At 45.2% G+C, this 12,143-nt stretch overlaps 1 protein-coding gene across 1 annotated transcript in view; it reads left to right on the plus strand.

The window, feature by feature from the left end:
* E2F7 (E2F transcription factor 7) overlaps nucleotides 1-12,143 on the plus strand; it is a 38,262-nt gene that overhangs the window by 11,144 nt on the left and 14,975 nt on the right. The window contains exons 2-5 of the mRNA XM_008143854.3: nucleotides 672-947; nucleotides 4,759-4,927; nucleotides 8,766-9,056; nucleotides 10,642-10,797. Of these exons, the coding sequence (XP_008142076.2) occupies nucleotides 672-947; nucleotides 4,759-4,927; nucleotides 8,766-9,056; nucleotides 10,642-10,797 (892 nt within the window). The remainder of the gene's footprint in view (nucleotides 1-671; nucleotides 948-4,758; nucleotides 4,928-8,765; nucleotides 9,057-10,641; nucleotides 10,798-12,143) is intronic.

Here is a 12,143-nt window from a genome sequence, read left to right on the forward strand (position 1 = left end):
AAAGTAAGAACAGAACTTGAGAGATAAGCACTTAGAAGACTCTATAGCAATTTAATATCGCCCCCATGACACCTAAGCCTGTGATCAGTGGTCTCTTCTTACTGAACAGGCTGTAGGTCAGTTTGATTGGTAATCTCACGTGGGGAGTCATATAGGCTCGGGGTTGCATACGAGTCCTTTGAAGTAAGACTGCTCTCTAGGTTCGTTTTACATGTGGCATTTTGTTGGATGCACTTACATCCATTGGTCCTGTGAATTGTTATATTAGCACTGTTGAACACTGAACTGCAAAGCATTTGTTTTCTTCACTGGTTAGTGCAAACAACAGTGTTTAAGAAATATGGCACTTAGGAGTATATGGACTCAATTCACATTTGCCCTTTTCATCCCCAACTATTACAAGCATCCACCAGTGATAGATACACTCATGACTTCTTTCACAGCGATGCCAGGAAAAACATGCATAAAAGGAGTAGCAGATTATAATCAGTTTCCCGCTGGAGCTTCTCCGTGCGTCCCCTGTATCCTGTGTGTTTTCATTAGTCCTGTCCTCCTATTTCTCAGCCCTGAACATATGGTCTGGTTGTATTTTCATGGTGGGAACGAAACAGTTCTCTTAGCTGATAGCTGACCTGTCTCATTCTTGCTAAAAGGTCTCTTTTTCAAAATAGGAAAATATATTTGTTGATCGATCAAGGATGACCCCGAAAACTCCAATAAAAAATGAACCAATTGATTTATCGAAGCAAAAAATCTTCACTCCAGAAAGAAATCCCATTACTCCCGTTAAGCTTGTGGACAGACAGCAGACAGAACCATGGACGCCCACAGCCAACCTGAAGATGCTCATTAGTGCTGCCAGCCCTGACATAAGAGATTGGGAGAAGAAGAAGGGACTGTTCAGACCCATTGAGAACAAGGATGAAGTGTTTACAGACTCTCTGCAGGTAAACAGGCTGTGCTCCTAGCAGCTATGATAAATTAAAATTTTTTACTTGATTATTTTTTTTAAAAATCATAGAATTCTCAATTTTTCAGCTACTATTGAGCCAAAGGCAGTATTAAGCTTAATATCTTTTCTTTATATAGCTGAAAGGGAATTCTCATTCTGTATCTCATTTTTCACAATGAACGTTTTCTTTTTCCTTTTTTTAACAATTCTTTATTGTTAAAAGTATTACATATGTTGTATGCATGCATATAAGCCTAACCAATGGACACGGACAACAGGGGGATGAGGGCATGAGGGGGGAGTTAGGGGGGTAATGGGGGAATAAGGACATATATGTAACACAGTAATCAATAAAGAAATTAAAAAAAAAAAGTATTACATATGTCCCCTTTTTCCCCCATTGACTCCCTCTAGTCCACCCCCGCCCCAGGCCTTCAGCACCCTACTGTTTGGACACAGTTAATAGGGAACACTTTCTTTTTATAATACTCCCTTAACCAATACATTTAAAAATACATTTTTAAGCAATGACATTTAATAACTTTAATTTAATGGGGGAATTTGTGTGTTTTTATTAAAAATGCTGCTGTGGATTTAATTTTGCTCCAATTTTAAGGATTTTTTTATTTTAATACATTTTTATTGATTTCAGAGAGGGAGGGAGAGAGAAGGTGGGGAGAGAGAGAGAGAGAGAGAGAGATCTGACAAGAATCAAAACGTGACCTCATGGTTCATAGTTGACGCTCAACCACTGAGCCAATCAGGCCAGGCAAGGATAATTTTAATCTAAATGTCTTTGACTTGGAAAATTTTATTATTCTCATGTATGTTCAGTTTGTTGGTTTGGGCTTTAAAGTTATCTTTAAATTACATGTCTAACCAGAGCTATTAAATAAGCTGCATATCTATACTTTAAAAAAAAAAAATCAGTTGTCAGTAATTTTCACTCTCCCATCAAACTTTTTCCCAGACTTGCTAAGAAAAGTTGCTCACAGATTGGAATGTTATTTCTCTTCCAGTCATTTTGGTGGATTTTTTAAATCTATAAATATGTAAATTAATAATATTGTTCTGGTTTGGGGATTGGTTGGGCGGTAGAGTCATGGGTATTAAAGACATTATATACATGATAAGTGTATTTTATATGACCAACTATTCTACCAAAAAGTAAAAAAAGAAAAAACAATTTTTTTAGAGATATTTCTCAGTATTTCTTAAGAATATAAAGGGATCCTGTGACCACAAAGTTTGAGAACTATTCTAGGGTATATACCTAACAGTGCAATTACGAGGTTATTGGATGTTCAAATACTCACAAGATAGTGCCAGATGGTTTTACCAAGAGCCATTTGTTTCCACCAGTAATGTATAAACATATATTGACCCATATCCTCTCTGACACTTGAAATTCTCAAATTTATTAATTTCTGCCAATCTAGTGGGTGTACAATTGTATATTATTGTGGTATCCATTTGCTTTTTCCTTGGTTACCAATGAGGTTAAGCTTCTCTCCATATCTTTACTGGCTACCATGTTTTCTCCTCTTCTGTGAAATACCTGTTTGTGTTCTTTGCTCATTTTTATTGATTTGTAGGGTTTATTATATATGCTTGAAACTAAACCTATACCAGTTATTCATGTTACATTTCAATTTGGTGCCTGTCTTTTTTCCCTTTATGTTGCTTCTTATAATCACTTGTCCTTGTATCATGTATTCAGTCCTTCCTCTTCCCTGGAGTTGGCAGTGCTATGCCTGTCACATATCATAGTTTCACTTGTGTGTGTATCTGTTTCTGGGCTCTTTTCTGTTCCATTGGCCAATTTGTTCGTCCCTCCAACAATACCATCCTATATAATAAAAGCCTAATATGCTAAGTGTCTGGTCATCCGGTCGGCTGTCCAACCAATCAAAGTATAGTATGCTAATGAGATGCTAAGGATGCTCAACCGCTCACTATGATGTGCACTGACCACCAGGTGGCAGATGCTCCAACCAGTAGGTTAGCTTGCTGCTGGGGTCCAGCCGATTGGGACTGAGCGAGACGGGCCGGACACACCCTGGAGCCCTCCTGTGTCCCTCCCCGGCCACCATCATGCACCGGTGGGGTCCCTCAGCCTGGCCTGCGCCCTCTCACAATCTGAGACCCCTCGGGGGATGTTGGAGAGCCGGTTTCAACCTGATGGCGGAATGACTGGTTGCTATGATATGCACTGACCACCAGGAGGCAGACACTCAACGCAGGAGCTGCCCCCTGGTGGTCAGTGCGCTCCCACAGGGGAGCGCCGCTCAGTCAGAAGCCAGGCTTACAGCTGGCAAGCGCGGCCGCGGTGGTGGGAGCCTCTCCCGCCTCCACGGCAACGCTGATGTCCGACTGCTGGCTTAGGCCCGCTCCCCATGGGCAGTGGGCCTAAGCCATCAGTCAGACATCCCCTGAGGGCTCCCAGATTACAAGAGAGTGGAGGCCGGGCTGAGGGGCCCCTCCCCCGAGTGCATGAATTGTATGCACCGGGCCTCTAGTATTGTAATAAGCCTTCATATCAGGCCAAACAGGAACCTCAATTTTTCATTCAGAATATGTGGACTATGCTTTGCCCTTTTTTCTTCCATAAGTACTTTAGATTGGATTTTAATTGTAATTGCATTGCATGTAGATTAATTTGAGAATGAACCTGTTTATGGTATTGAGTCCTCCTACCCATGAGTATATGTGTTTCTCTAAGTTTTAAGTCTGTTTCTTTAAAGATGCAAATTTAATATTTTATACAAATAGATATTTGCTAGATTTTTTTCCTAAAAGAGTTTTGTCTTTTCACCAGCTTTCTAAATTCTCTTATTATTGTTAATAGTTTGTCAGGCTTATATTTTTCATGTAAACAATTACTGCAGAATGAAAGTTTTGCTTATTTATTCCTTCCCAATTCCTGTGCCTCAGTTTCTTTTTCTTGTCCTCATTCACTGGCTATCTCCAGTATGGTACAGAAGAGGAGCATCCTTATCATGTCCCCAATTTTTAAGGGGGTAATTCCAAGGTTTTATCTTTAAGACTTGTTTTCAGTTGGGTTTTTATAGATACACTTTATTCAAGTTCTCCATTCCCAGTTGTCTAAGGGCATTTCTGAAAATCATGAATGGTTGTTAAATGTATTTAATGTTTTTTTTCTGAAGCTGTTGAGATCATCCTATTGAATATGTTCACTGAAAAACCTTTTATTTTCTTAGGTTGAATTCAGCCCTTTTGAAATGTGGGTTGAAGAGACAAGGACACTGGTTTTGTGTACTTGCAATAAGAAAGAATAAGATTTAGCTGCTCTTGTTCATTTCCATCAACCCTTGGACATTTGTAAACTTACAAAACAGTTTAGTGACACAGTGGAGACCAATGCATCTTCAATTTCAGGTCAATAGAAATCACTCATGATCTTATGAAAGACAGATTCTGATGGACCAGTTCTGGGATGAGGCCTGAGACTCTGCATCTCTAACAAGCTCTTAGTGATGCTTGTCTACAGTCCAACAAACACCCTGTCAGCAGGACTCTAGCAACCTATAAATGACCACACTATTCGTTGTTCATGCTTTTAACCAGTAGGCTCGGCCTCAAATTGCAAAGGACAAGAAATTCAGTCTAGAGAAGGTAATAGGCAGAATGCCAAGAAAATTTGTTTAGGAAATGAATTTTAACTAGACTCTAGGATGGTATGGAATGGGATGTCCCTGCAACTTGCCAGTACTGCCCATTGCAATTTCTCTATTAGGATGTTAACCATGATGTGTCCTCCCCTCCTTTCTGTCTGTCCTCTGTAGCTTCGTGTTGTTGGGGACATTGCTGTGGAGAAATTTGAGAAGCGCAGGCCGAGCAGAAAACAGAAAAGTTTAGGACTCCTGTGCCAGAAGTTTCTAGCTCGCTATCCAAGTTATCCCTTGTCAGCTGAGAAAACCACCATCTCCCTAGATGAAGTGGCTGTCAGTCTTGGTATGTATCGTCCCGTTACCCAGTAATAGTGGGACACTGGTTTCCTGGGGCAGGCCCCCGCAAAAGAGTGAGGACAAGGGCAGGGGGAGCTTCCTTCTGCCATGACCATCCAGCGTAGGCTTGCAGGGGCCTTCTGGGCCTGAGGGTCAACAAGAATTTGGTTTTCTTAAGCTTGAAAACACTTTGACGAGACTCACGTTACAGAGCCCTATCTCCTATTTTAATTTCATCTTATTTCAGACAGACTAAAAAATGTCTTGAAATATCCTGCTGTTCATTTTTACAATAATGCTTCTAAGGGTTCAGAATTGGTGTTAGTTCTATTACAGAGCAAGACTGGAGAGCAAGAGCATGATGTTTGAAGCCCTGTTCTGTGCTATTCACACCAAGCCTGCCAAACTAGGAAAAACACATCTGGTCATAACTCAAACAGCTAACCCGTATAACAAAGAGGAATGCATGTGTTCACATGGGAGGGTGTGTACAATGTGCAAAGCTGTATGTTCTATAAATAAGTCCAGCCGCTTCCGAATAGAGACCCCTAGTGGACATGGATGGCAGTTGGTTTAGGATGCGCATATTGTTGACAGTCATTAAATAAGCAGGAATCACAAAGATTTGAAGGTGGAGGGTGTCTCCTTAGGAGGTTTTACACACATACTTTTGATAGATTATATTTTTAATTTGTTTACTAGTTCTAGTTCTTCCCATAGCCCGGAGAAATATGCACCAGCCGATGACTGTCAGTCTGAATTATTCAAACTGATGGCTATAGAGATTGTGCTTGCTGGAAACTGAAATAATGAGGATGCAATGGGTTGTGATGGGAAGACCATGGACGGGCTAGGCTTTGGGTCAGGGAAGGCTGGGTTTGAAGCCCAGCTCTCCCATTTACAGGCCATGAGAGCTTTAGGAAGTTAATCAACCTTTTCCCATTGGGACCATAGCACCTCCCGGGCAGGAACTTAGCCAGGTTGGGATGATGTCAGTAACGGGCCTAACTCGGGCCCTGGCATGAGTGGCTCTTACTGTTACATGGAAGTTTTCCCTCGGCTCTTACTAGATGTATCCCCTCTGCCCTAAGCTGTCCGTTCAACCTCTGCAATTAGGAAGGGGGTGTAGAGTGCTTTGCTTCGGGGAGCCGTTTTGAAACCCAGAAATGGGAACACAGTATTGGGCTCTGGTGGCCATGAGACAAGAAGGGCAAAGGGACCCAGCTGGGGAGAGGCTTGACCCACTGGAGGCACAGCGTCCTGGAAGCGAGTCTTACAGAGGACGAGGGTAAAGCAGCAAATCTGTCCTTCTCACTGGGATTCAGGAAGTCAGGACCTTGCACTGATGTCTGTGCCGAAGACGAACGGTTGGCGGTAGGAAGGCTGTGCTACAGGACAGACTCCTACTCGGGGGCTGCAGGTCATTCCGCAGGCCCCCGAGCTGTGACTGCCTGGGGCAGAACCAGGGATTTTTGCAACAGCTGGCTAGTGCCTCACATCACCCAGACCTGCCAGATGACCTGACCATCTCTCTTCATGTGAGGTCAAAAATGAGGTCCCTCCCGGAAATTATTTCAGGGGTGACCGACCGACTCTTCGGGTTGAGTCTAAACTCCTTGCTACCTCCCGGGTCACAAGCTGTAAGACCATATTTTAACCAAGGATGTGCAGAGCAGTCAAATTGCACAGGGTCCCAGATTCTGGTCCCATGTAGATTGGACATGGATGTTACAGGTAAGAAGTTGAAGGACTAGGAGGATTTTAGTAAGTGGAAAATAGCACGGCCTAGGAAAATTGTTTATGGGGCTGAGATGTTCTTGGTAAGCTCCCCTGGGGACTAAGGGAAGCCTGGTAAGAATTGGTAAACCCTTGATGGCATAACTAGTGCCGTGAATAGGATGAATAGGATTGCCTGGATACAAAAGGAAAGGAAGGCTGGTGCCAGGGAAAACCTTCCTGGCAGGACAGGGCCCAGAGCTACTGGCACGTCTTGTGTCCGGTGAAATGGGACTTTTCAGTGCACCAGCCGGAGGATAGGCACGCTCAGTCCTGATAGAAAAGGTGGGTGATGGTGCCGGCAGCAGGTGGGTGATGGTGCCAGTGCATCACCAAACGCCTGTTGTGCACATTAAATGTCTTACTCTCCGGGTGGTCAGAATCTCCCTTACTTTTCCCTTCTTGGGATGTCTAGCCACTCGATGGAGACCCAACAGATTGTATCTAATACGAAACAACAAAACAGCCGGGCATATGGCTGGCCCTGGGGTGTTTCAGTTGCATTCACATGACATTTCTAATGGGAAGGTTTATAGAATGTTACACTCTAAACACGATGTGTTAATATCGGAAAACAGACTGGAGCAAGGAACCCGGGGGTCTGGACAGGGGGCTGCTGACTGCCCTGCCACCACCTTGCAGCAGACATCTGGCACCGACGCGGGGTGAGGAGCCTTTCGGGGTCAGGAGCTGAAATGCTCTGATGGGCTGTGAAATGCCTCCTCATGCATGTGATGAACTTCCTCTCAGCTCCGGGCTTCTCGTTGTAATCCAGTCTGTCTCTCCCGTTCAGTTTTTGAAGGGCCACATGCTGCATTCGCTGCGCCTGCCCGGATTATATAACAGCTCCTGGCAAGCGCGCAGAGAGAGGGCCTGGTTGCAGCTGCGCTGGTTTTCTCCAAGGTGCCTGGAGGCCTCTGTCATGGATACTTACTTGTATGAGAGCAGAGCGGGAGGTGGTTCCAGAAGCCCGAGGGCCTGTTGCACGGGAGGTTTTGAAATCTGTTTCCACTAATCCTCTTACGCCAGCGGCGACCTGAGGTAGCCCCAATGCCACGCAGGAAGCGCCAAACAGTGAACACGTGTTGGAGACTCTTCATGTTTGTGGTCGCATTGAACCCTCCTCATCTTATGAGATAAATACTAAGTCACAGACAGGTTAGGTCACTTCTCAGGGCCACCCGATTGGGACAGACAACAGAGGCATTCAATCTAGGCCGTCTAACCCCAAAGTCCCCACACTAACCACCATAAATATTTTTGGTAAATTCAGTAGACGGCTCATAATCCTAGCTATTTGGGCAGAGTATTGGGCAAGGGGTAGGGAACTGATGAACTTGATGGTCCGTCTGTACTGTACACGAAGCCTGCTTCACTGGGCTGCTTGGCGGGATACGGTGAATGAGAGCACGGGAAGAGTTGTCTGTAACCATGGTGAACCAGAGGGTACTCAGATGATGTTCCAGCCCTAACTGTGGCTTCATCCATCATCTTGAGAAGGGGCCCAAACTCTTGACTCCTCAGTTTCTCGTGTGAAATAGGACACAGAGTACTTACCATCTGTTTCCCTTTATTGGACCATTAAGAGGGTTAGCAAGATAATTATTTTACATCATTCAAACTCCAGGAAAGGAAAGTATTGTCCAAACAAGGTATCTGTTCTTGGACACAATTTATCTTACAGTCTGCATAATTAGGGCTATAAGTCAAAGCCAGCCAGCCAGCATTCACCAAGTGTCCATCAGGCGTGCTAGCACCTACCTGTGTTGCTCAGTCCCACCCATTGTAGCGTGCCAACAGGGCTAAAGAAAAGACATCCGCTGCATGCAATCCAGGTCGGACATCTCTGGGTGGATGTTTTATCCTACTGGGGGTTAGATCACAAGAAAAGGAAAGAAAACAATGTCTGTTACTTGCACCCTTTTGGGATGAATTTGTGGCACAGCCACGCTTGATGGACATTCCACTGGGCATCACGCAAAGTAGTTCACAGACATGGGCCAGGCTCTCAAGGAATTTATCCTCAAAAATGTCTGCATGGTGATGGTTGGCTTCTGTCTTCCAAACAGGCGTTGAAAGGAGACGCATCTATGACATTGTGAATGTGCTGGAGTCACTGCACCTGGTCAGCCGGGTGGCCAAGAATCAGTATGGCTGGCACGGACGGCACAGCCTGCCGAGAACCCTGAGGAACCTCCAGAGACTAGGGGAGGAGCAGAAGTATGAGGAGCAGATGGCATACCTCCAACAGAGGGAGCTGGACCTGATGGATTATAAATTTGGAGAACGTAAAAAAGATGGCTGTGCAGATCCCCACGATCAACAGTTGCTGGATTTCTCTGAGCCCGACTGTCCCTCCTGTGAGTTCATTGTAACCACATGAGGAATAGCAGAGAGACAGTGATGGTCTCTTCTGAAGAGACTCACTGCTGAGATGGGAAGTGCCAGATTGGCAACCCTGGCGGGAGGTGTCCTCTTACTCTCTCCACTGAGGAAAGGCAGACAGATGGCTCCCCCACGGGGCTGCCCACTCACCCTCACTGAAAACCTGGCTACTGGCAGGTCGCTTGGTGTTGGGTGTTTGGACCGCAGATTGCTAACAGAGCTCCCATTCCAGATTGACAGCCCCATGCTGGTTTCTATTTGTGAGCCTTTAAGGAAAAGTTGCTTTGAAAGAAGTGATCATTACAATGGTATTAATTTTTCAAGTTGCATATTGGAGTAGATTCTATAGAGAAGAACCCCGTTAGCAGCAAATGTTGATTGGAAAGATAGACATTGGATGCAGGATTTTTTTCACTTACATCGACATTGGTCTTCCCCTCCCGGCTCATTTATCCTCTTCCTGTCTTAACCACTGATCCTCATCCTTCTCTCCCTACTCCCTCTCGCTAAGATGATAAAGTGCAAGTATCACTCACGTTTCACTTGCAAATTTAAGAAATAGGAATGGAAAGGTGGGCCTGGTTTTCATTCCGTTTACTGCCTCATGCCTTTTAGTTCCAGCCCATGAGCCAGTTGTATCTTAATAACCAGGGGAGACAGCCATCTGTCGGGATGGTTTGCCTGCCATCCTCAGCAACACACATCTCATCAGGTCTCCTGTTTAGTTACAGTTTATTTCTGAAAAGAAATGGAAGAGGTGGGCTCCTGCTGTGATTACAGCACATTCTGGAAACAGACATACCTCAGAGCCAGCGTGGGTTTGGTTCCAGACCACCACAATAAAGCACGTTGTAATCGTTTTGCTGGTGGAGGGTTCTTGCCTTCAATCTGTAAAAATTACAATATCTGTGAAGTGCACTAAACGAGGTTTGCCTGTATTGTGGGCACAGAGAAATTAAAGTGGAATCCTTGCCTTTAAGGGCAGAGTGGATGTTTGAAAACAGTTCCTCATCCCTACCCTACCCCCATTTTTTTTTTTTTTTAAATCCTCACACAGGGATATGTTTCCATTGATTTTTAGAGAGAGTATGGAAGAGAGAGGGAAAGACAGTGAGAAATATCGACGTGAGAGAAACACATCAATTGGTTGCCTCCTGCACGGGCCCCAACCGAGGTACGTGCCCTTGACCAGAATCAAACCGGGGACCCTTTGGTCCACAGGCTGACGCTCTATCCACTGAGCCAAACCGGGTAGGGCTCTACCCTATCCTTTTCTCCTCCCACATCAATCCTGGCGGAGAGATGCTTTAGGAAAACCACCTCCTGCTTTCTGTTCCACACAGTGTGAGGATAAAGCATTAAGTGGATTAACATTCGCCTTTCAGAGTCTATTCCTTGTCTTTATAAGCCATCGTCTGTGACAGTCCAGAAGGCTTCTCTCTGTAACAAAAGTGATCTTTCCATGCACTAGCAGACTTAGATCGTTCTGGCAAACTGTAAATACAGTCTTTCTTGTGGTAAATTATCTTTTTTGATGCCTTTGTTTCATTCCCTTTGTAGCATCTGCAAACAGAAAAGACAAGTCTCTGAGAATCATGAGCCAGAAGTTTGTCATGCTGTTCCTCGTCTCTAAAACCAAGATTGTTACTCTCGATGTGGCTGCCAAAATACTGATAGAAGGAAGCCAGAATGCGCTGGACCATAGTAAATTTAAAAGTAAGCATCCTCACCTAAATCCACCTCGCTAGCACAGGAGGGTGGGATTCATACGGTGATGTTTTCTGCCTCTGAAAGTAAAAGAATAATGGTTTTTTGGAGAAGTGCAGTCCTTTCTGCATCCCCAAATCCTTGGTGCTGTGAGAGGTAAGTTAGTCACATGCTGGATTCCCATTGAAGTCCCCGTGGCAGCTAGAGTGGACGGTGGAGGCAGAATGCCATCCGCAAATGCAGGTCAGGGTGGGTGTAAGATACTTCGCATTTCTCTTTAGTATCGCAGCATCCCAGACAGACTGTCTGAGTTTTGTCTCCCCCTTGCCCCCCTCCGCTTACTCTTCTGATGGGTGGAGATGAAAGGTGTGTACAGGTAAGAACCAGCGGAATGACCAGAGTAGGGAAAGGGTGGTGGGGCATGGCTGCGGACAAGGAGAGCGTTTCCGAGTTTCGTACTTTCTGTCGAGCGTGAGTCCCAAGCCAGAGGCCCTTGGCTGCTGGTAGTCCATTCAAGCCTTGGGAAGCCGTGAGCTCAACATTACCTAGCTTTTTGTTTGTTTGTTTGTTTGTTTCCAGCTGGAATTAGAGCCACCCTGTGGGAGAAATTACTAAATAAAATCTAGCTCTCCCACGATTGGAAAGAAAATTGCATCTGGGATGAATGCTTGCTATTTCTAGACAATAATCAACACTCCTTTGCTTGATCTTAGCCCTGAAGTCAAGTGGGTTTCCTACCTGTAAATTGATTTCTTAAATAGAAATTACTTTCTGGGCATCACCTGCCTATTCACTGTATTACCCCCCTTCCGAATTTCTCTTCCAGTTCATGCATTTTCAAATGTCTCCCCAAACCTCTTAAGACTAAAGGATTGTGCATCCCACCCCCTCCCCTCTGGGTGGCCAGAGGCCGGGACTTCAGGTGAGGAACTGGCCTGTCTTCGGCGCCGCGGTACCTCCAAATCCTGAGCCCGGAACACCTGCGCCCGGGGGTGCAGCTCTGCAGGAAGCTCTGGGGATTCCCTGTCACGTTCACAGCCCAGCTGCCTGGTGGAGCTGGTGCCACAGCCTCCTGCTGGGAGAAACTCAGGCAGGCTTCCGACATGCCACACATCAGGATCACACTCACTGAGCCTCTAATTACAGCCCGCTTCCCTCCCTCGGGTGTTTTTGCAGTCATGGCACTCCCTGCTTGTCTTGTAAAGGTGTGAAGCTGTGGAAACAGAAGGACACCCCGACCTTGGTCTGTGGCTGCAGATACATAAATCCTGGGTGATTTCATGACAGAGCCATGGGTCATTTCATCCCACCCACTGCTCTCCCCTGAGGTTTATGTGATGGCCAAGAGAAGGGAC

This window comes from Eptesicus fuscus, chromosome 7, assembly GCF_027574615.1.
Source record: "Eptesicus fuscus isolate TK198812 chromosome 7, DD_ASM_mEF_20220401, whole genome shotgun sequence".
NCBI classification, from domain to species: Eukaryota; Metazoa; Chordata; class Mammalia; order Chiroptera; family Vespertilionidae; genus Eptesicus; species Eptesicus fuscus.